The sequence below is a fragment of the Momordica charantia genome (assembly GCF_013281855.1).
Source record: "Momordica charantia cultivar OHB3-1 chromosome 5 unlocalized genomic scaffold, Mcharantia_2.0 BLBB01000005.1, whole genome shotgun sequence".
In the NCBI taxonomy this organism is placed as follows: Eukaryota; Viridiplantae; Streptophyta; class Magnoliopsida; order Cucurbitales; family Cucurbitaceae; genus Momordica; species Momordica charantia.
In genome coordinates this window covers 3752661-3778065 of record NW_028275163.1, presented here as the reverse complement: position 1 = coordinate 3778065, position 25405 = coordinate 3752661, and the positions used below count along the sequence as shown (strand labels likewise).

At 33.0% G+C, this 25405-nt stretch overlaps 2 protein-coding genes across 2 annotated transcripts; one reads left to right on the top strand and one right to left on the bottom strand.

The window, feature by feature from the left end:
* Positions 1–6517: 6517 nt before the first annotated feature.
* LOC111009329 (protein IQ-DOMAIN 19) lies at positions 6518–9089 on the bottom strand. Its single transcript, XM_022282376.2, has 4 exons — positions 8400–9089; positions 7693–7932; positions 6983–7594; positions 6518–6799 (listed from the first exon to the last, which is right to left on the bottom strand). The coding sequence occupies exons 1-4, from the start codon at positions 8793–8795 to the stop codon at positions 6779–6781; spliced, it is 1269 nt and encodes a 422-aa protein (XP_022138068.2). The 5' UTR covers positions 8796–9089; the 3' UTR covers positions 6518–6778.
* Positions 9090–17539: 8450 nt separating this feature from the next.
* Positions 17540–21531, top strand: LOC111009163 (VAN3-binding protein). Its single transcript, XM_022282127.2, has 6 exons — positions 17540–18030; positions 18155–18274; positions 19246–19663; positions 20301–20588; positions 20665–20772; positions 21213–21531. The coding sequence occupies exons 1-6, from the start codon at positions 17764–17766 to the stop codon at positions 21419–21421; spliced, it is 1410 nt and encodes a 469-aa protein (XP_022137819.1). The 5' UTR covers positions 17540–17763; the 3' UTR covers positions 21422–21531.
* Positions 21532–25405: the final 3874 nt, after the last annotated feature.

Here is a 25405-nt window from a genome sequence, read left to right as displayed (position 1 = left end):
TCCCACATGCTTCTTTGTTTCATCATTGTCATTTGCCGCCCATCCACTCAACTATTTCTCTCTCTCACGTCTACCTCCAAAGACAAAGATTGAATATTCCATTGACACCGTTCATTTATAAAGTTCAACTCCTTTTTTTTTTCCTCTCCTAATGTCAATATTCTTTCACCATTTTAAGGTAGGCCTTTCTTTCATAATTATCTTATAATGTGCCCAATTTATCTCCAAAATAAACAAACCTTGTGTTCTCACAAAACTTATCTTGAAATCGTTATCTTTTTAGATAGGAATGATGCAAGATAGGCAGTCAGTAGAGAGAAGAAAATTTACACTACAGAAGATATTTTGTGAAGTTTAGAGACAAGAGGTGAACTGACATTAAGTAATTATATAATTAAGTTTCTTTGTTGTCTCGTACCACAAGTTTAATGAAATATCTTGAAAGATCTTACAGCCAACTAATCTCGATGAAGGCGCTCCACTACTGACTTTTGCTTTTCCTTCGATGACTTTCAACGAGATTGGAAGAGCAAGGAAGCTCTGAGTTTTAACTACCCTATATATACTTTGACTTGCTATTGTTAAATTATGAATACACGCGGATACTACACATACCTCAGGTATAGAGGCAAAAGGGTCAAATGACCGTCGATTCTTGGGTAATAAAATATATATATATTATGAATACATATGAGAGGAGACATTTTAAATTATTACTAAATTTTATGGTAATATGTCTTGGTACCAGAGCTACAGAACCAAATTGAATAAGAGACATTATGCAATCCTTGTGTCAATTGCGTGAGTTTGATTTCATCAAAATTTCAATCAGGCTTTTCGATCGTCTACAATAAGATAGTTCAATTAGTCAAGATATTATATTCAACCCTCTCTAAATTCCCCTCCCTCTATCGAGCTAAGAATAAAAGAATCATTCAACTCATTATTATTCAGGCTTGGGCCTAAGTTTTTTATTTTTCTTTTTCTATTATTTTAAATAGCCATCACAATCTTTAGCACAACGTGGTAATATATTAAATGATGGGATACCGGTTTCGTTTTTAATTTTCTACTTTTAAACATTATATTACTTCTTTTGTTCCTTTTTTTTTTTTTGAGCATTTTTCCTCTTTCTGAAAACATTATTATAATAATTAAAAAAAAAAAGAAATTGTGATTGAAATCACCAATCCAATCCAAATAGCTGAAACTTTTTGAATGAAGGCCATAATAATAATATAAAGAATTGAAAAAGCTATAAAATTTAATTCCATATATATCAAGTTTTACTTACCCACCAAATATCACATCATCATCCAAGAATGATACACCTAATTAATACGTACTTAGCCACTTCCTTCTCTTCCACTTTTTTCCTTAAATAATGTGAGATTTGGAAATGGCCGACAATATAATATTCTTCATCCAAACATTTCCAATGTCTCATATATACATCTCCCCTGTCACTAATAATTTCAATTTCTTTTCTAACCTCCTAATTAATAATATGCTTCGACTATTATTAATGCCAAATAGGGAAACGATCCGATCAATTTAATAATGTTATAGATTTGAAGAATTAAGTTGATTAAACGATAATGATTTTGTTTTCAAAAGTTAATGCTGGTATATTTTTCCTAATTTATTGGAACGTTTTTCCTCTTAAAAAAAATAAATATGTCAATTAGGCTCGCTTTGGCAATCCATTTTAACTTTTTAATTTTTAAAATTTTAATTATATTTTGAAAGTACTTTTAAAAAGGTAGATAACAAAGTTGACACATAAATGACAGTGATATTTATAAATTTAATTTTAAAAAGTAAAAAATAAAAATGAATTAATGTTTATTTAATAACTATTTTATAACTGTTTTTTAAAATTTAAGCTACAGCTATATCTTTCTTTGTTTTAGTTATCTAATTCTTAAAAACATTTTTTCTTTTTTTTTAACAGCTTTTTTAATGTGCTTAAGAACTTGAGTATTTTTTTAGTACAGACGAAACAAAGATATTTTGGATTGGAATTACAATTTTAGTGCATATCAAAGTGAAAATATGTTTCATTGGTTCTTTGAGTAAGCTTATTTAAAGATTAACCAAGAACTATAATACCTATCAATATAGAATTAAACTTGGAGTAAGAAACTAACATTGTTTTGGAACTATATTCTTAAAATAAAAATTTAGTGAATGTATATCTTTTGATCTATATATATATATTGTGATAATTTTACTTTTCAAATTTGGATACCTTTTTCAGATGGAGAAAATCCTTCAAACCACTAAAAATTTAATTCAAAGCTGACTCAAAACTATTTTATATCAACACATTCACTATGCCACAACTCACAAGTAGTAATTAAGAGAAATGACACAATGAATCAAGATATTTCATGTCGTTTTTTACTGCCAAATTCTAAAGTCTTTTTGTCACCAAATCAATATAATTTGACTGTCAAATCTAGATAGTTTTTTAAAAAATAAATAAATTATTTTTAATATATTCTCACAAATGATTTTTTTTTGAATGATTGAAGTTGTTGTTTTATTTAACGTTACAAATTTGTAATGTAGTTGAACTAGTTAAGACATATCGAGTCTTCACCACTATATACTATTATTGTGAATGATTGTGGAAAAAAAATATTTTTTTTTCAAACTAAGCTCATAACTTTCTTTTTCTTTTTTCCTTTTTTTATAATCTAAGTGCTTAGGTCAACTAAACTGCACCTCTAAATCTTCAACTAATAATATTTTCAATCAAAAAGGAAAAGGAAAAAAAATCTTCCAGTAATCTATTAAGAAAGTCTTACAACGTAAATATGAAAGAAATAAATATTGTTTGCAGAAAATAAGAAGGGAACTCATAAGACAAATAAGTTTGAGATTATTTTAAGATAGTTAAAAGTATTATCTTGACTAACTATAAAAAGAACTCTCGACAAAAGTGTTATATCTAAAAACACTGTTCTTAAAAAGTAATTCTAAACTTTATTTATTAATATCTTAGGCGGGTACCACTAGGTCAACTTGTAACGTTGGTTGAAAGCAATCTATAAAGTTCAAATATATAAGATTGTGAGAAGAAGCAAGGAAAATGATAGAACCAAAAGAAAAAATAGATATCTATATGAGGGAAAGAAAATAAAAGTGAAAAAAGGGATATGCAAAGTGGACAATTGGAGATGCATTATGGTCTTGCCATATGGTGGACTAAAATCTAATAATTGAAGAGAGATGGAAGTTAAAATGAAATGGGCAATTGTGTAGTCCAAGAGATTATCAAGTGCTTTTCAACCTTTTTTCTCCAATTGGTTTCATTTTGTGATATTGTTGTGGGAAATTTGGCCAAATATCTGCCTTTTTTTTTCATACTCATCAACAGCTCTTACCATTCAAAAATGGCTTGCTTATATATATATATACATCCATTGATTTCATGACAATGGAGAGAACTACATATTGGAATAATTCAAAAAGATAAATTCCAATTTGACATGTGGTAATGAAATATTACACAAGTGTGAAAAAGTAGACTAAAATAAGATTTTGAATTTTCCATTTAGTTAGATGAAAGATCAAGTGTTGATGCAAAAATCTGCTTAAGACACGGAGAGTGACCTGTGAGGTTGGAGTGAGCAACTTAGGGCGAATTCCTTCAGAGGGTACCTATAAAAACAGGTAGGCCACTCCGATACCCAAGTCAGTTTGGAGTCCAAGTATAGACAGATCAGCTTCAAACAGATTCTCTTACCTAAGTTAGCTGGGTGGTGGTGTATTTATAGCTACAGGAGAGGGTAGCTATCTATCCCGTCGGGGTATTTCGCTATTCTGAAGAGCGACGCCCTAAGGACCAGTGGTCCACACAAATGCCCCTAAATCCTTCCTTGTGCCAAGGTAGGACATTTTGGGTGCTCCCACTAACGTGTAAGTGCTAGATACCGACCTGTCAAGTCGGCGTATAGCCTTCTCTCAATAGGTCAGCCTTGAGGCGTCACCCTCCAACATCAAGTAAAAACTATAATCAAAGATATGTGATTTATATGAATAGAAATTGTAAATTTTTTACTATAGAAAGGATAAAATGTATATTTAAGGATATTTATCTGAGCATATTATAAATGAAATTTAAAAAAAAAAAATCTCTAAAGCAAATTCAAAGCAAGCCCTAAATTATTTAATATTTGACTGTAAAATTTGTAGTATATGATTGTAAATGTGGAGTTACTTATAAATGTGTGTGAAAAATGTTGGAGATGAGATGAGAAGAGAAAAGGAAAAACAAAGACAGATGCAAGCAAAAGGAACTATGGCTGTCGGTCAATTCCGAGGTTCATTTTCTCAGACTATTGGGAGACCTGGGAGTTGACTTTTATTGACCATTGAACATATGGCGCAATCTCATTGGTCTGTCATTTTCTTTTCTGTAACATCGCTTTCACGTTTTCAACGTCGCCCACTCACCACAATCTCATTAGATTTACCCACTCATTCTAGAAAGAAAAGAAAATTAACTTTTGGAAATCAAAACTTTTTTCGGTGTATACTAAATTGCACGAATGTAATCAATTTATGTGATTTACTTTAAATTTTGTAATTAAGAAATACATTTTCGCTTTTGATTTTACTCAAAATGATTTGTGTCAATGGAGATAATTGTTCTTAATTATAAATCCATGATCTTCTCATTATTTAGACAAAGTGAGAAACACAATTTTTTAGCACAGCTCAACTAATTAAGACGTCTAGTTCTAATTGTGAGTTCAAATCCTCACTCCCACCCATTGTACTAATTTTAGTATTTTTATGGTTAGATTTAGACAAAGTATGTCATTTCTTTTTTAAGCAAAGATTGTCATTGAATTTATACCATTTAATTCATTGAAACCTTATATTATTTATTAGTTGGTTTGAATATTTTAAATCACTCTTACAATAACTAGTTTGGTTTAATTTTTTTTTTAAGAAACACTTTAAAGTTTGATTATCGAAATTTTTTCGAGAATCACTTTGAAATAATTTTACGGTAGTTTGATATTTGTATAATCAGTTTTAGATGTAGTGTTGAAAAGTGACGAAACAAACCGATATTTTCAATTAAAAACTAATTGGACTAAGTTAACCCACGAGTCTTGTTTTTTTTTTCACTCACCAAACTTTGAAAAATCTTCACATTTAGGTAACAAAAACTGACACATTTCCTATGTTGTAGACAAGGGAATGTGATGGGCATCAATTGCACATTCCAAATAGAGTAAATTTTAATTGCTCAAGCAAGTTGTTTGTCATATTTTTTCTTTTTAAAACAAATGCATTAATTTTGGAAGAGATTCGGTTATAAATTATAATAATTTATTTTCTAGTGGCAATTTGTACAAATTTACAAAAATGTGTAAAGGAAAAAAAATATATTGAATTAAAATCAAATTGACATTGAATGTACAAGCATATTAACATTTTGTCATTTCATTGACATTAGATTTAGTAGTCAATCAAGGATTCATAAAAAGTCTATTTGATTGATTGATATGGTATACTTAACTAATATCATGCTTTTAAAGTTAAAATTAATTGTACGATTTATTGAACTAAATATAAAGCTTTAAAGAAATTTCTGTTTTTTTAGTTGGATTCGGGTTTGGTTAGACTCGAAGAAACGTTGATTAAAATAATCATTGAATGATATATTAAACTAAAAACGCTAGAACTGAGTACATTTCATTTATTTAATATTTTTAGTGTGTGATCATTGAGATTTGAGATAAGAATGTAGTTTCTAGTCTATATATTTCTATTTCTGTATAGGAAAATCATATGCATGTCTTAAATTCCACAATATATGGATCAGGTCTATTTCAAGCCCAATATGTTTGAATATGGATCAGTTTTCAATAAAACAAGCCTCAAACTTCACTCTTTGATACAACATAATTTTAATATGATCTCTTCGCATCTTCCAATAAAAATATAAGCATGAAAGATAAATATATCTTTGTGGGTTTAACTTATGAACATTAGTGTTGTTGACACCTGATTTCACGAGAAATTATACTCCGTACGCGGTGAAGATATAATTTATATTGAAATTTGAGTTCGTACCTTATTCTTTCTCTTAAATTTGATTCGAAGATTGGGAAGTTTATTCTCGTATTTAGATTGAAGTCTTCTTCACTGTAAAATCGAAGTTTTCTAATCTTCATAAATGATCTATCCTTTTTTCTAATTACTTGATGAAAGTTTTTTTTTAATTCTAATTTCTAAATTTTGAAATCATTTTATAATAGACATGTCTCTCATTATCAAGTTGTATTTATTAAGTCCGCCAATTTTTATGTCATTTAATTTAATTTGGGGAGATATGTCAATTTGTAAGTGTGACAATTTATGATTAGTCATTACTAAACCTATCGGTAGAATCTAAAACTTTCATTTCCATGTGGGTCGAACTTAGTAAGACAATTATTTGACTAACAAAAATGTTAGAATAAGAAGAGTTTCACCCAGATACAAAATGATATAACATGAACTCAAAAGGGCTATAAATAACAAATCAATATCTCTCAATCTTATAAACAAAATGGACAACCAATTAAACTAAACTTACAAAAACATTACAATGATAGTTACAGTCCAATGGGAATGGCACTGAGAATTAAAACGAAACACCCACACACTCAATAAGGAAATAGTTATGAAAAGAAAGGTCAGGAATTGGCTAGTTTATTTTCAGCATCTTCTTGGTTTAAAAAAAAAAAATCAGTTGCTTTGATGCAGTTTGTTAGTACCTGATTCCATGAACCTGCAACAAAACCAAACAACAATCAATCCTCCCTTCAAAATGGGCTTCAATCCATTGTTTTGAACTTAATGTTTAAATTATCTTGTTTAGTGATTTAAACTTTTGTTAATGGTGGTTTCTTCATCCATGGTATAGAGCTCGTCTAGTTGAGCTATCATTTATTCATCTTTAATAGATACTTACTTCGTGTCCTGCGACCGATCGGCAATAGTTGGAATTGGTGAGGACGGAGCAGGTGGATCCGCACTCGGAAACTGTGGACCTGTCGAGCTTGATCGGCCATGGAGGATACGCGTAGCTCTGCGCGGCGGCGGAGCTCAAATGCGAAGACGACCGCTGCATTCTCACCGCCCTCGGAATGTTCCGCCCTTCCACCGACGCCCGCCGCCGGCTCGGCTGCCGCTCCAACGATTCCGGCCGCGCCTTGGGGGCACTCTGCGACCGCGCTTTGGCTTTCGACGACTCTGTATTCGCCATATAATTGGGGAAAAGTGGGTAACCATAAGGCAAAGATTCCGCATATTCCGATCTGGGAAATTCGAACGGTGGCCGATTCGGGTCCGGTTTCTCCACGGTGGAGAAGCACCGGATTTGGGGGCTGTTCTGAAAGCCGTAATCTTCGAAATGGCCGCTGTAAGTCCTGGGGCTCATGTCCGTCAGCGCCGACGGCGCCGGCGAGAGATGGTAGCTTTCTTGATTCGAGTACCCGTAATGGCTGTAGCTATTGCGATTCTTCAGGCCACCCAAATCCATCTCCACGATCTTTATGTTCTCTTCCATTTCTCTGTCGATTTCCTGCAGAAAAGGAAGAACAGAGTCGTTTCGTCTCGTCAAAATTTGTGAAGAAGATTCTGTTTTGATTTGAACCCAAATTTTTTATTTGGGAAAATTACTTGATGGGATTGACGGAGGCGATTTTCTTGGAAGGATTTTCGGTGGGCGGAGTGCCAGTGATTGGCGGTGGGCTTAGAATCTTCGGCCATTTTGATCCTCTGGGTTCGGGCTCTGGCCTGAGCCGTCACTAGAGCTTGCATACACCGGAGAGTTTCGGTGGCTCGTTTTCTGACCAGGTGGCCCCTCACCATCGCTTGTAATTTCACCAACCCTTTTAGTGCGCAAAGAGCCTTTCTCGCCTGCCAATTCCCAATCACCAATTAATCGTTTCATTCGTTCAAAGAACTGAATCTAAAAACTTGAATTCGGTAAATTTAGTTCTAACAAGTTTCATAGTTTTAGATCCACTATTTCAATCATGATTTTCATACTTCAAAGAAAAAAGTTCTTCCTTTTTAGTCGGGTGTGAGCGAGGAAGGATTGGAACCCCAACACTGTGGTTCGTAGCCACGTATTCTAATCCTCAATCCTCTAAACTATAAGTCCCGTTTGTCTCTGGTATATTCTAAGGTGTGAAGTGAGAGAGAAAAGTAAATAGGAGAGAAGGAGTTCCATAATTGGGATTTTGAATATCTAGCACTCCGTTCACTGATAGGCTCGAAGGAAACAACAGAGATTTGATCCCATAAATAAATCATCACTCAATAAATCATATATTAATTATATAATCCAAAATTTGAGGTTAATTTGAGTTTTGGGTGTGTACCAGATAAGATCGGAAAACGGATTGGATTACAATTGCAGCGGCTTCTTCAATTGCGGTGGATTCGTTCGCCGAGGCGGTCAGACGAATGGCGGCGGCGGCGGCTTGGGCAGCTGCGACGGCCGCCGCCGTCGCAGCTGCCATCGCCATTGCGTGTTTTTCCTGCTCCTTATCCACGTCGAAGGTGGTGGTGGTGGTCGCCGGAGGGGTGGCGGAAATATTCGGATCCGGCGGATTGAGGTCCTTGGACGGCGAGGGTCGCCGGAAACTCCATCGCTTCTTGTCTTTGGGAGTGGAAATCGGAGTGGTTGAGTTTTCAGAAGAAATCTGATGGGCTATTGGGGAATGTTCCTTCTTGCCGGTGAGAAAATTCTTGAGCCATTTTCCGGCCTTGCCCATTGGTCCGGTGAGGCAGCTAAAAAATGGAGATTTCTGGTATTTGTTTGTGTGTGATTGATGGGTAGGTTTCCAGATGAAAATGGCGGATTTGTGAGTGTTTCATTTGTCTGAAAATGGGGGATTTGTGAGGACTCATAAATTTACAGGAAAATGATGGGATGAGAAACAGAGAGGAAAGATCCCGAGCCACAGATTCTGGAATATTGATGGTGTTGTTCTTTTTGTATTATTCAGTTATTTGGTTCATTGAATTAAATATACAATTTTGTAATGCCAAGTGTTCTTTTTTTTTTTTTCCTTTTTTTGAGACAATCTTAAATTTCTATTAAAGTGAGATATGTTGCACTGTACCACCCTCAACTATTGAATTTTTGTTGTATTAGACAAAAGAACCATTGAATTTATATTTAATTTTTAAGTTTGAATGTAACCAACTTTTCAGACTTTTATATTTTAATATGTACATTTTCAAAATGGTTCATTTTAGTTCCTCTCATCTTTATGTTTATCCAAGTTTAAGATTTTATTTTCAAAATATCTATTTTACTTCGTAAATTTGAAAAAATAATTCTTAGATGTTGTCCTTGTTTTTTCTTTAATAGACTTCAAATATATGTTTACGTGGGCATGTAAGTATTCACATAAGTATTTGAGATATTATTGACTGCCACTTTTTAAAGGTAAAATAGACATTTTGAAAATTTAGAGACCAAAATATTTGTTTTTTAAAAGTTAAAAACAAAATTAGACATCCATTTAAAAAATTTAGAGATCAACATTAGAGTTAGGGACTAAAATAAGATTTAAATTTTATTTTGTTTATTTTGATCTCTAAAACATTTTGTTTTAGTTTTAAATACAATATTTTATGCAAAATTTAGAAAGCGAATTCAACCTTTTTTTGTTATATATATTACTTCATATGCAATTTACTAGTGGGTAAATAGAGATTTAAATCTATAAGTTCGTAGATATTGTTGAGTTAAACTTGCCAATTTTACTTACGTCTTTTTTTCAACATAATTAGGAAAATGAAGAGAAGGGTCGAGGGTGAAGCTTCAAGGAACATGGCCACTCTTGTAAAATACTCTAAGGAGTCATGTGCAATGAAGCTGCCCATCACAACTACGTATCATAATTTTATAAGTGTAAAAATAATCAATTATTCGCAGTTATATGTGTTTTTACTCTCTTTTTTGCGTTAAATTGAATTAATTAATTGAGATTTTGAGATTCATTTTTTCATAATTTGTTATAATTAAAATTAAACACAATAGTTCTTTCTTTTCTTTTCCTTTTTCGTCTTAAATCTATGAAATTCAAGATGATTTTTACCCCTTTTTTGTTTTTGACAAATTCAACTCTCACTTCTAAATTTGACAAAATGGTCCAAAATATTTTTAACGTTCAATTTTATCAAATTCGACTTTAGATTTGGATAAATGTATATTCTCTTCCCAAATAAAGACAATCTTATCTCTATTATTTTTTTTCAAAAATATTAATTTTTTATCCAATATGTGAAGTAGATAATCGAACTTACAATCTCTTGATTGAATATATATATCAATTACTGCGGAGCTATGTTCGTTTGGACAGAGATAGCTCTAAAATAATCAATAAGTCACTGTCCATTTTAGAAAAGAATAAAAAATTCTCTTCCTTCCCAAATCCCAACCCTGAGGAAAATATGTATAAGGTCATAAAGAGAAGAGAAATGGGAGAAAATAAAATAAAATGTCAACTTCTTGTGATTGTGATTAGTAAATCCAATTAATTTAATTTATTGGAAAATTTAATTGCATCGATTAAAACGCCGGTCAAAGCATTTCATTAACCCTATTATCCATTAAATCAGCAATTAAGGAATATTGGGTGTGACAACCATGCTGGGTAGCCTTACTGGTTATTCTTAAAAAAAAAAAAGATAATAATAAGTCCAATCATTATTTACCTAAAATAATCATCTAAAAAAAATTGTAAGAAACGAATAGGGTCAAATTTCATTAAAAAGGAAAAAAAAAAAATACACACAAACGACGTCAATTTTATGTTTCTTGTTTAGTTTTCTTTTTTTAATTCTTTCTTGGTTTGAATCCTATTTTAAAATTTACCAAGTATATTTGTTTTGTCACGGTTCGTTATAGTTTTCACTTTTCTTCGTTTACATTTGAAATTTTAGTTAATTTTAAAAATAAAAATATTTTTTTGAAAACTACTCCTTTTGATTTTCAAAATTTTTCTTGTATTTTAAAAAAATTAATGTTGATAAGAAGACAAGTGGATACACAGGTGGGAATAGTGAAAATTGTTATCAAACCGATCTAGCTAACTATTCATTTTACTACATATTCTTCATTATATTTTCAAACAATATTCTAGTTTCATTTTTTGAAGTTCCATATATTCATCTCCACTAAGTTTTCATATTGTAATAAACATGATTAATTATAACCTATTTGTTTTCAAAATTGATGAACCGAATTTATAATACAAGTCTCTATGTGATGTACAATTTTTTAGTAATAATGCAACAAAGAAATTTAAACAATAAGATCTGTAAACAAAATTTCACTGTTTAAGTTCAATCAAAACATAACATTTTACATAATTAAGAATGTCCCTAGCCCAAAAATAAGACTTAAATTATTATGTAAAGAAATTATTTAAAAAACAAAATTGGAATATAAGAGATAAAATGAAAATGATGGAGATTTGACAACACACATTACCACCAATGGATAGAAATGAAGTATTAATCTTTGTATTATTGCTAAGGACATATATCCATATATCAAATTATTAAACAAAAATTAGTTGGCACTCACATGGCTTGTTTATATAAATAATTCCCCCTTTGAGCTTGTGTTTTGCCTTTGGGAAGCAATTTCCTTGTTTCATCTACCTTTGTGGATATTCATATTAATAATCAAACTATACTTCAAACTATATAATAAACTCATATTTGTATTACATTGAATGAATATAGTATAGTTCAACTGGTCAAGGTATATATTATTGATTAAAGTGTCAGAGGTTCAAATACCTACTTCCACATATTGTTGAATTAAATATTATTGAATTAAAAAAATATAATATAAGTTTAGATAATATTGAACTCATTTTTTTTTTCGATTTGGGTCCTAAAAATGCTTAGAATAATTTGGGTTTGATTATGAAGCTTAAGAAAGCAAAACTACAAATAACATTAGTGGATTATTCATAATATTAATTTTTATTGGGAATGTGATTAAAAAGATTAATTTGCAAATAATTGGTGTATTTGACGTGAGAATCTTTTGATTAGTATGTCGTCTACTTGCTTAGGTGCTCTCCACATGGAGTTCATTTAAAAACAAAGCAATTATCTTTCCATGTGCAAGGATTAAACAAGTGTAATTAATTAATTAGCGCGTAATTAGTTTGTTTTCTCTACTGGATTTTAATTTTCTCCCTTTTTTAAAAAATTAATTTATCGTTAGTCATCATTGTTCTTGTCTGAACATTAAATTGAAAGATATGTATACTAATTAACTAGCTTGGAAATAGCAAAAAGGAAAACGAAATAGACTTGCATTTGAATTTGATTAAAATTTTCTTAAATATTAAAAATAAAATAAAATAAAAAGATTCAAAAGAAACCCCTCAAATGATTCATTTTCCTCTCTGTGTTACTTTCTAAAACTCTTATAAATTTTACATAATCTGGTTCATCTTAAAATTAATGGACAATAAGACGAATAAGTTGTTATCTTATAAACATGGTTAAGTCATGGTTAAGTCATTTGATCTTCTCACAAGCCCACATAACCTAGAACCTTAAAATTGCCCTCTCTCACCATGATTCATATTATTGATACAAGGTCTTCAAATTATAAAAGGAGACATGAGCGTAGCGCATAAGACATAATACACGATTCGGTACGCAACATCACATTTGACACCGAACAAAGGTACAACCGAACTATAAAGTTACATCTTTTCAAGCAATGCAAGCTAGTTTTTGTCATGTTATAGCGTAGACATGAATGCATCTACCTCACTGCATGAAAGTACATGAGCTATAAAGCACATACAATTCTCTTGTTTTTTAACTTTGATCCAAACTTCGCTCAAACTAACATTTATGTATATATATATTTCAATTTGAACTTGGAGCAACCCGATCAGCTCCAAGCACAAACTTTATACATTTTCCAATCCTTCTATCTTCATCTATTTACAAAATCAATTCATAACCACTCTAAATGTTTGAACCTGACATTTCAAGATATAACAAAACACGTTAAGAAGATATAACTCTTATGTTAGTGTGCATTATTTAAAATTTTCAAACACCATATATGTAGTTGTGTTGAAGAAATTGAAAGAGATTTATAAATACAGGGGTTTGGAGAAATTTGAAAGTAGTTGTTTCTTTTTAAAAAAAAAAAAAAAAAAAAAAAAGACAATGGAGTGGGTTTTGAGACAAGAAGATGAGGGGTAGCATTGAATTGCCTGTTGCCGCTCTATCTTGTCGGATCTCCTTCACGTTCCCATGTTTTTTCTCCCGCTGAGGTGCCCGTCGGTCGCTCACACTTTTATTTAATTATCTAACTAAATTTTCACCTATTTCCCATCAAACTAGCTAAAACACAACCACCCAACGTTTTTCATTCCATAGGTAAATTTTAAATATTTATATAAATTTGGAGACTCAAAAAATATTCATCTCGTGGAAAACTCGATCTAAGCATAGGTGAAATAGATAAAGTATCTATTACGATTCGCTCCTCTACTGTCTAACTAAAAAAAAGTGTGTTACATGACCTTCCTACAAATTTTTAAAGTAAGGTTTTTGACTTTTTTATGAACTTTTAAATAGTGTGCTTGCATATATGGCAAAACAATTGCAGATATAACAACTAACAAAAAAAACAAACAAACAAATGCAGTCGAAATAAACATTTGTCACTAATTTACGATTATCAATCTATCAAAGATAGACATTTATAACTTATCAGCATCTATCAATGAAAACGTCTATAAATGATATAGGAGAGTAAAAAAGGAATTACGTAAAAAAGTCTAAATTAGTCACCTAAAAAAACTTTTTTTTTTAAATTGTCATATTTGTAAAATCATAATAATGTTACTATATTTACCAACATGGTAACGTAAATGGACACCAATTAAAATTTAAATAATTATGATTCTATTTAATCTGTTAATCACAGTGGATGAATATAATTATAAATATATAAGTAACTGTCAATTACATCTTTAAAATATTATTTCGTTCGTTAATTTGATTAGTGATTATTTTTGTTAACTGTTTTATGAAGTAATCGTTTGTTTGTATGAAGGGATTAGTACATTGATGAACTATTTAAATATCCTAATTACATAAAATGATGGAAGGTATAGAATTTACAAATGTTATGTATCAACCCTATTTGAAAGGGTACCCATCATATAAATTACTTAAATAGCCTCTTGTATTTACAAATTAATTTTAAATTCATTTTAATATGCAAAATTAATTAATTGGAAGGTTATAATTTACATCCCATAATTTTAGGTTAATGATACTTCCCAAAACAAATTAAAACACCAAAACATTAAAAACAAAACCCTAAATTCCCCAAAATTGAAGTCATAACCTCCCAAAATATCTCCAAATCCCGTCCAAAAATCTAAATTCGAAATCTAAGAACTTTTTTCGCTAGACGTTTAAAACTTCAGTTTTTGAGGACCCTTTCTACATTACTATAGGATATATGCGTTTATATCTTGTATACAACTATAAGATATATACACATATAAGATATATACCTATATATACGAATATAATCGGGAATACTAAGAATATGAAACATTTAGAACTTCAATTTTCTATACACATAAACAAAATATATCCCCATATATACCAATCTTAACGGAAGACTATAAGATATATGTATACACATATAAGATATATTCACATATACAATATATACCTATATATACGAATATAATCAGGAATACTAACACTGTGAGACGTTTAGAACTTCCATATCCCCATATATACCAATCTCAACGGAAGACTATTAATTACCCATGGTATAAACACAAGGGGACAGAAGACGAGGAACACGTTGCACGACGTCGGAAACGTCCAAAGACGTCGACAGAAAGTCTATTCAGCGACGGAAATTGAAGGTTTGGACGTGTCTGGGGAAGAAGAAATCAATACCTCGTTGATTTGGTGTACAATGAACGGTGTTGGAAACTTGCAAAGATGTCGACGGGAATGAACGACGACGAGAATGAACGGGAATGAACGGCGTTGGAAACGTGCAAAAGAAATAAATACCTTGTTCATAAAATCCCTGAAGATGGAAAATGAAGGTCTGGCAGCCAACGTCTTTGAACCTTGGAAACGAAGACAGCGGTGAAGAAAACCGGCTTTGCACGGTGGCCGGAGAAAATCGACAGCAAACGAGGAAAGAGAATCGGCAGCATTTAATTCATTTAACAAAATTGGAAGTTATTAATTGGTGAGAGAAAAAAATCTTTTTTTTGAAGGAGAGATTTGAGGAATTAAGGTTGAAATTTTGAATGGGGCCACAAGAATTAAATGAATATAATTACACATTAAGAATTCAAATCTTTAAAATTTAAAAATTATAATAAAATAAAAAGTAATAAATAAGGGTAGAAACGGTATTAAAATAAAATCCTAACTGCAAATATCTAAAAAGTGTAAATTTTGAAACCTAGGGACATTTATGTAATTAAGATTTCAAAATAGTCCTTCGTATTATCTCTTGCATGAATGATTGATTTTCAATCTAAAAAGTGGTCAAATTTATCAATAACACTCTATCAAGTTATGGGCCTGGGCTTGGAATGAAGGGGGCTCGACTTTGGGCCATGCAGAATTCTCTGGGTATGAAAGAGAAATGAAGCAAAGTGCGATTTTTTATTTATTTTATTATTAATATTTTTTACTTTTTATTTATTTATCTATTTATTATTATGGTATTTTAATATTAAATAGATGTGAATTTAACAAAATTCTCGTGAAACTAAGAACAACATTATGAACCAGCATTTAAAACGTGACTAAGATAGAAATGCGTGTTGTAGAAAAATAGTAATATCCAAACATTCTTGAAACTCATAAATTAGGAAAATAGTTTAGTACTATTGAAACAATAAATAGAAATTTGTATTAGAAATAGTTTAACAAACAAGCCCTTAAATTTACACATATTTCACTACTTTGTCTCTTATGTTTATGATTCAAGTACTCTGGCTAACAATTTAATTTATATTCCTTTGTTAGAGTAGCCTAACACACAACATCTAATTACATTAAAAATAAAAAAACAAAATAAAGTAGAGAAGTTTTTTTATTACTATTATTAAAAGAGAGAGAAATGTTAGCTTCATAACACAAATTTAATAGGTATTTTTTGAAAAAGTAACGATTTTTTTTTCAAATATAACTTAAAAAGTGTCACTCTTCTCGCTACATTCCTTGAGTTTGAGTTTGATTTAGATTTAGAATATATTATTTGTGTAAAGTTTAAATTTTTCTGATATATTTAAAAATACATATTATTGATATTTTTAGTTACAAGAGAAAAATATTTGAACTTTCACCTTTACAGAGATAAGTATTAAGTAATGTCTTCGCTATTTGTTTCGTTAACTTTAACCTTACATATTTATTATATATTATTTATATAACTATTTTGAAAAATACCTAATTTTATACACCAAATTAGTATATAAATTATATCGCAATTCCAAATTTTCACAATTCTCCTATGATCCTCGCAAGATCTAAGTATGAAACGAAACACCTAGTTATGTCACAAAAGTCTTGTTTGAACAAAAGCTTTAAAAAAGTATATAGTTTTGTACTTTAAAATTTAGTTTCATACCAAACTTTCAAATTTGTGCCTAAAGATTCCTTAAACTTTATAAATTATTGGATAGATTTTCAAATAAGTCTCACCCCTTTAAAAATTGTTTAACAAATCTCTAAGCTTTCTATTTTGTGTCCAATAGATCATAAAAAATTTAACAACTAATTTGTATGCCTAGATCCTTGATGTATTTTTTAATTTATTAAACACAAAATTTAAAGCTCAATATCTTATTAGACACAAAATTTACTTTTACTTCTAATAGAGATTCTGTTGATACATAATTTTTTCCAGCTACCGCAGATTCTGATACTCAAGTTAGAAGTGGCACGAGCTATGGTAATTCATTCTCGTAACATAATTGCATACCTGAGTCAAGAGGCAGAATGTCTCTTTTATAGGCAGTTGGGGGTAGGGGAGCAAGACAGTTGTAACCGCTCCCATGAGCGATTGTGTCTGTTGGGCCCCAGGTCGGAGTCTTCAGGTCGGCTCTGTAGAATTTCAGGTAAGCTTTTCCAAATTACAGTCTCCAGCTCGGTTCTGGGTTTAGATCGATATTTTCTAGTAGCTTTATTAACCCCTTCGAACGATATCAAGAGCTGAGTTTCCAAGTCCATATGTCATGTTGTATTTTTTGTTCAAATAGATTCATTAAATATATATCTCTCAAATTTATTAGACACGAGATTAAAAAGTTTAGGAGCCGGTTAAAGTCGACGGTACTTAGACTTAAAATATCATAAAGGAAAACAGTAATTGAATTTTATAATCAAAAGGAAAAGAGAGAAAAAAAAAAGTGTGGGAGAAATGGAATAGATGTAGCATTGTTGCGTTGGTATGCTGTGTTTAGAAGCTTTTAGGTCCGAAAGAAGAATAAAGTTGAAAGCAAAAGAGGTTGTCTCTCTCCAACTCCAAACAAATTTGCATAACATAACCATTTCTGCAACCGTACTACAGCGATTCCATGCCTTACGGACACCACACACATATATCTTCCATTTTATTTCCCTTTTCTTTTTGTCTTCTTTCTTTCTCTTTTTTCCTTTTCTCCTCCATCCTCCGCCTCCGCCATGCCTCCGCCGCCGTCCTCCGCCGCCGCGCCACTCGATTCCTCCTCCCTGGACTTCCTCTACCGGTCTAATTGGGCCGTCTCCCCCTCCACTAACTTCCTCAATTCCAAGATTCCGGTCGGGGGTTACGCCGCCGGCGACATTATTATGGACAATAATTCCGCCGGCCATTCCGACTCCGACGGCTTTTTGGTCTTTATGAACCCCTTTTCCTATACTTCTTCAGAAACCTCCCAAATGGTCATGGAACGTATCTTGTCGCATTCGGTATGATTTCTCTTGCATTTGAAAATGTTTGGATTATTGTTATTGGAAAATTTTAATTTTGTTTCGCATAATTTTTGTAACAAAATTATAAAATTGAATTTGTGGTTTAATTTAATTTGGACAGCAAGACGTTTCTCCTCGGAATTCCGGGCGGTTGTCGCACAGCAGCGGCCCACTAAACGCCGCATCATTAACCGACAGCCCACCTTTTTCTCCTTCTGACATCGCCGACCTCGACAACAAGGTTCCTTTTTCTACTCACTCTTATTCTTTTTCAATTAAATTCTTGGACTCGTGAGTACTTAACCTGTTTCCACCATTAAATATTTAATAATTCATTATATATTTTTTTCTTAAATATCTCTCCTTTTACATTGGTTCAAACATTTTATACCTAAGGATAAGATTAGTCTTTATAGCAAGGAGTTAAGTAGTTTCTACAAAAGAAAAAGAAGAGAAAACATCTATTTAATTTCTACGGACAAAATTTGGCTCCGAAATTAAGAAGAAAAAACATCTATTTATTCGTAACAAGAGGAAAGTTCATCTTTAACTTCAAGGAGCGGAATTTTTTTCCTATTTATAATCTTTTAATTCTGTGTCAATGAAATATTTTTTTATAGTTAAATTGATTATTGATTATTTTTATATCTTTTTTATATTTTTTTTTGTTGTTCTAATATTGCGGTTGATATCAAAATAGTGCACACGTTTAGTCTTCAACTCTTCTTCGGTCGAGTCAGTCGTCAATTGTATTTAATTTCCTCTCCCATTTTTGGACCAAGAACGTTACCTTAGTCAAGGAAGGTACCTTAAATTCCAGCCATTAAAAGAAAAGACTGTTTAACGGCTTTTTTTTTTTCAATTGAGCTAAATATAACTTAAAACCTTGGATTTCTTACTTGGGAATTATAGTTTTCAGTCTAGGCTTAAAGAATTGTGGTTGACAATAATGACCAGGATCTGTTAAATTGTGTAAGGATAATTGAACCACCCAATATTTGAAAGACCGATTCTCGAGGCCATTGTTTGGTTCATCCAATTGAATATTGGGTGTCCTAAAAACAGGGCTTTCCGGCGAACAATTATTGAGAGAAATTGATTCCAAATCCTCTCTACTATGACGAAGAATTCAATCATTGGATTACACGAAATCAAACTTCGTCCAATTTCCCCTAAATTTCCCCAATGATGGATCACCAAAATTCCATGCAGGTTTACCGCTCCAACTACGCTTTGAATTCTTCCCATTTAAGAGCCACCGTGAGTGGGTCCGGCGCCTCCGCCGCCGGCGGCAAGACCGTCGGCAGGTGGCTCAAGGAGAGGAAGGAGAGGAGGAAGGAGGAGAACAGAGTCCAGACTGCGCAGCTCCATGCTGCCATTTCGGTTGCCGGAGTCGCGGCGGCTATCGCCGCCATTGCCTCCGCCTCCGCCTCCGGTGCCAATGACGGCAAAGAAATTCCGAAGACCGATATCGCCATGGCCTCCGCCGCCACCTTGGTCGCCGCCCAATGCGTGGAGGCTGCCGAGGCGATGGGAGCGGAACACGATCATCTCGCCTCCGTCATTAACTCCGCCGTCAATGTCAAGTCCGCCGGCGATATTATGACGCTCACCGCCGCCGCCGCAACAGGTTGTATTGTGATTTTCTCCTCGGAGCTATACATTTTTTGCCATTCTAACTTCTTAAATTATAAAGATTTAAGTTTCATTCCTTTGATATCAATTCTTTTTAGTTTGTTATTTATAAAAATTATATTTGAACTAATTCTTAAAAATATTGGTTTAGATTAAATCATAACAAACCCAAGTGATTTAAAAAACTAAACAAAATAAATGATTATTAAACATAGCCGTGGCCATTTTTTTTAGTTGGAATTAAACATTAAAGCTAGGTTGGCCTTAAAGTGTCAAATTAGACATTGAAATTTTAACTATTCTATACAATATTTTCAAAATTAAGGGAAGAAATTGTGGATTGTTCCATCTTTATTTATTTTTTTAGCCAAAATTTTATAATTTAACACTATTTTGATCATGTATTTTTTTATTTTGCACGTACTAACAAAATTAATTTATTTTTTTTTTATTTAGTTAAGAGTTTGAATGAGTTAAAAACATACATAATTCTTTTCGAAAGGAAACAAATATAATTTTAAAAAACAAAATGGTTAAAGAAACAAAGTTTATTATGTTTGAACTGTGAAAGGTTAATTTAGAGGAGAATAATGTATTGGATGGTAATGAAATTTGGATATTGGTATTTGTAGCATTAAGAGGAGCGGCGACGCTGAAGTCGCGGGGGATGAAGGAAGTGTGGAATGCGGCGGCGATTATTCCGGCGGAGAAAGGGATCGGAGCTTCAAGCAGCGGCATTACTAATACTATTATTAATATTGCTGATAATTCTAATAATAACAACATTGTACTGGATCGAAACTTCAGTGGCGAGCTTCAGCGCGGCTTGGTTCAGCTTCCACGTGAAGACAATCTCCAATCCCTCTGCTTCAGAGGATTGCTTGCTAATGGCTGTGAGCTCCTCAAACGCACCCGTAATGGTAATTAATCATTCCCATTAATTTCATTTTCCATTCAAAACTAAACTAAGCATATATTATATTATTGTTGTTGCAGGTGATCTTCATTGGAAAATCGTCTCTGTTTATATCGACAGAACGAATCAAGTTGTGTTGAAGATGAAGAGCAGGCACGTGGCTGGGACCATAACCAAAAAGAAAAAAAGTAAGTTTTAAATTAGATTTCATTTTTGATTTGAAAGGGATGTGGAAATTGGTGTGGTGGGCGTTATCTCTTATGGGGATTGACGAAAGCCAAAGCAGAGCAGCCGCAGCAAAGTTGGAAAAAAACAAAGAAAGGATTAATTAAAAGATTAATGAAGAGAGTGTTTTTCTGCTAAGAACGAATAAATCCTCCACTTGATCTTAAGCTTGAAGTTGACGGGTTTAGAAGGAAACGAGATTTTTGGGCTTCTACTCCGATATCATATTAAGGATAAAGTTTAAGGTTATTCATGTTCCTTACATTTTCGACGTGGAATCGACCGGATGCTCCAGAGGGTTTTGAACTTTTATACTATATTAACCCTTGTTAGGTTGTTTAGTATCGTTGACAAAACTGATAGATTGAGTAAATTTAATTCATATATGGATATGTCGTGGCAGATTTGATAGTGGAGGTGATGAAAGACATCCCGGCGTGGCCGGGGCGGCATCTTCTCGAGGGCGGGGAGGAGCGGCGGTACTTCGGGGTGAAGACGCTGCTGCGAGGGGTGGTGGAATTCGAGTGCAGAAACCAGAGGGAGTACGATATGTGGACGCAGGGCGTGGCCAAGCTCCTAATTATGGCCGCCGAAAGAATTTGCAGGTTTTGATCTGTTTGTGAATTGGCCTTCACCTGCCTTTGTTCTTCCATGTACAACGGATTTCTCCACCTTCAAAGGGGAACAGCACCATTTCTGAATTATGAAACCCTTTTCTTTCCTTTCTTTTTCTTTTGTCTTTTTCTTTTGCTTTTCTAAATTGTTTTCAGGGTCGTTCCTATGAATGGGGTTAATATGGGAGTTGGTTTCTTAGACTGCAATTTGGATTAGTCAAAAAGAACCATTCTTTGATTTGGGTGTTGATTTTCCCTTTGGTCACGCAACAATAATCCCACCTATTCTATATAAAACGTTTTAAAGTTTCATAATAATAATAATACAATACTGATCAAAATTCCTCCTGCCCTCTAGGGGACCAAAATCTAGATCCTAGTAGCCCCACATCTTCCATTTCCGTCCCTTTTGGGAAAACTTGGAGCTGAGCAGGTGTTAGGTGTCAATTCATTCCTAATTTGTCTTGTCTCACATAAAAATTTTGTCACCCGTCACTCTTATCTGCTCGCAATCACTCGTCGTACTCGTCAACGTCTCATTTTCAGAATAAAGGACTTTATTACAAAATTAAATTGAATTTGTTGATATTGGATTCCTGAGAAGCTGAGATTTGGGCTGAGCTTTTAACTGAGTTAAACAGAACGAACTATGTTGGAATACCTACACGCAATGAACGAATACTTTGATGTTCAAGTCAATCTACAGCTCGAGCTAGTAGGTCAATTCCAAACATAATCGCATACATGTATGCAAGAATGAGTGCCTACTAAGGTTCCGTTTTGATCTAAAGAAATGAGGTTTCTTTCGTTTTGTTTGTTTTATCACTACCACGGCTGGATGTGATTCCAAGAGTCAAACGAGAATGAATACCACACAGAAGAGTCAAGACCTTATATGAGTCAGGAGAGAGACCGTTCTGTTATAGTAGTTATTGTAGAATTTGGTACACAATTGTAATTGATTTTGCTCTGTAGCATGTCTTAATGCTTGTAGAAGCATTTTTAGGTAATGCGAGTTACATAAATCGGTGAGCTTCACGAAAATAGATAATCTATCATAGGTCGAAACATTGAGCTCGGTAATGGTAAATGAGTTGTGGCGTGTGTTTGATCAGAAAAATGATCAACTTCGCTGACCTCGACTCGGACTGAGAGTTGCTCAAAGGATGAGCTGAATGGGTGATCTACAAAACAGAATACACTCAGATGCTAAAGTCAGTTGGCCAAACTAAAACTCGAGAGAGAATTTAGTATTCGCGTACCTTTTAAAGGAACAAATGGTCCTATTTATAGGCGGAATCTTCGACCATGTCCCTGACAAAGCCTCAATGACTCTTTAAGGTTGGCATGAAATGCAGTGCGTTGTCGTAAAGTTTGTCGGAGAAGAGGCTGAACCGAGGTGAGGTAAGCAGTTCAACCAAAGACTTGGAGAACGATGCTTAATACAAACAGGTCGGCTCAGCCATAAGAGTTGTGGTCGAGGTGATGAAACTTGTGTTTTGGCAATATAAGACACATGCAGTTCAGATGATCCAATTACCTTATGTCACGTGTGAGTTGAGAAGTCACCTCCAACAACGTGAATGAGCGACGCATGATCGCCCCTTCTTATGGTCCATGCGGCAAGCTATATTTTACCCTCCAACTAAATTCTTTAATTCACGGTTGCTTAACTAGCATCCAACTTCTCCCTTTCCTCTTATTACACTTCTAATAAAAGAGTAAAGATTCGATGTTACCACCTTGGAAAACAATCCAGCACAAATGATGAGATTGTCTAGTATGACACGAACTACAAGTGTAACAAGGTTGGGCGTGGGGGAGGCCCAAGTAAGGTTGGGCCGAAATGAGAAAGTGGGCTGGGGATAACGAAGGCCCATAACAGGTAGGGGAGCCCAGTTTGGAACGGTCGATAGAAACTTTACAGGTCAAAAAAGAGAGTTGATTTGATGGAGAGAGGAGTGGGGGGTTTCACTTTCACCTGCACCAAAAAAATAAAAAAGTCTTATCAAATATTGCTTCGCTTTCAGATTAAATAATAATATTTAATTAAAAAGGTGAAAAAAATAAAGCATTAAGAAAATAAGAAGCCGAAAGCAAGAGAACCAGAACCACAAAATGAAAAAGGTGTGGGGAGTGCAATGTCGTTTGCAGGGGATCTGCTGAAAACGACATGACGTTTTGGGCTTTTGAAGGACATCCACCCCCAACAGTTATTAACTCCACTCTCCAATTAACTTTTCACCACTTTCATTGCCATTCTCTTTTTTCCCACCTCACGTTTTTCTATCTTATTTCTAGCCCATTTGGGTTTGAACTCTAAAATTCATGTTTCTACCCCAAATTTGTCAAACTCTAGGGTTGTTTTATAAATTAATAGAGTTCGACAATATCTTAAACTCATTTTCTTGCACATTTTTCTGACTCTCGTATATTTTTTAGATCCGACAAATTTGACATTCTCGAGTTTAAGATGTCGAAACCACAGTATCTTTCAAAACTTTAATGAAATTTATATTTCCTATTGATTATTGGACTTGCTTTTTCAGGCAAGACTATATGTTTAAAAAAAAAATTGGTTTTTTTTTAGAGAGAAATAAAAGTAGTTGATATAATATTCATTCTTATTCTATAATTACCGCTCGTTTTAGTTAATTTTCTTTAAAACCAGGAAAAAAAAAACATAAAAACAAAGGAACAAACAACATCATTACCTAAATAGACTAAAACTCCAGTCCTGCTGGCCCCATTTTGTCTCTGTAACCGCAAAAAATCAAATTTATTCAAAATGTAAAAAAGTAAAAACATTTGGATTTTCTTGAATGTTGGGACGAAAGAACAACAATGGAGTCCCTTCATCTGAATGCATTGCAGCCTGCAGGTACCAAATTGTGGCTTTTGGAGGGATTATTATTTTTGTTAAATTATAAGTTTTTTATATTTAAAAAATTAATAAATTACTAAGGTGTCATTCAATTACAATTATTTTTTATAGTTGAATAGAGGCAAAAGTGGTGATTGACAAGCATAAAGTTTATTCATCCTCATCAGCTGCTTCTGCTGGTGCTCGTGTGTGCGCTGAGATTATGCTCACAAAACCCACCACATACCCTTTTCTTTTTATTTTTCTCTGTTTTTCCACAATTTCCCCACTCCCTTTCTTTTCAAAGCTTTATACATCATTTTCATTTCTCTTCAACACATTCTATTACTAATCAAAATATCCCTTTCCACTCTTCTCCTCTCACATTTCAAATCCAAATGAGACTCAAGGATAAACCTTCTTGTCAACATAAACTTAACTCGACGATGATTGTTACATGTCTCTGATAAAGAGGCGATGAGTTCGAATTCTCTCCTCCTAGTCGTTGTACTAAAAAGAAAAAAGAAAAATCAAACTTCTTAATTGTATAAGATGAGAGAGTAAAATATTTAGTGTTTCAAATATGTCGAGAATCCATATATATGAATTAAATTTACCTAATCCATCAGCTTAAGCTTAGTTGAGTAGTGGTTTAATTATCTTTATATGGTATTAAAGTAGGGAGTCCTGTGTTCAAACTCCTAACCCATGTCATTTAGTGGATCTTATGTTAGCTAGAAGTAGATCTCCGACCAATAGAATTGATACTCTATGAGCTGCAAGTTTTCTGTCGATAGAATCTTCTTCAAGTTGGAGCCAAACTAAACTTCGCCTCGTGCACATTTTGACTAGTTCTTTCTCATCTTCACCATGTGCTAGTTGAGGCTCGAAGACGTGTTTCAAACCACGTGTAGGATTTTAGATTTTACCCCTTACAATGCTATATAATTATACAAGTTTCAAAGTTCAATTGTGATAAAAACGTGATGAAACTTCAAAAGAAGGGGTTGAGATGAGATGGTGGTACATACGAAAATTAATTGGAAAGGATTGGGCCTGACAATATGGCAATTACTATATTATGATAATTGTTGTAACAGTGAACAAGAGAGGAGATTT

Excerpts from the sequence above, each read along its gene's own strand:
- LOC111009329 (XM_022282376.2), bottom strand. The coding sequence starts at position 8,795 with ATGGGCAAGGCCGGAAAATGGCTCAAGAATTTTCTCACCGGCAAGAAG. Across the intron at positions 7,933-8,399 it reads CCGTTTTCCGATCTTATCTG|GCGAGAAAGGCTCTTTGCGC; the intron begins GTACACACCCAA and ends GGGAATTGGCAG. Across the intron at positions 7,595-7,692 it reads GCCTCCGTCAATCCCATCAA|GAAATCGACAGAGAAATGGA; the intron begins GTAATTTTCCCA and ends CCTTTTCTGCAG.
- LOC111009163 (XM_022282127.2), top strand. The coding sequence starts at position 17,764 with ATGCCTCCGCCGCCGTCCTCCGCCGCCGCGCCACTCGATTCCTCCTCC. Across the intron at positions 20,589-20,664 it reads CCTCAAACGCACCCGTAATG|GTGATCTTCATTGGAAAATC; the intron begins GTAATTAATCAT and ends TTGTTGTTGCAG. Across the intron at positions 20,773-21,212 it reads CATAACCAAAAAGAAAAAAA|ATTTGATAGTGGAGGTGATG; the intron begins GTAAGTTTTAAA and ends ATGTCGTGGCAG.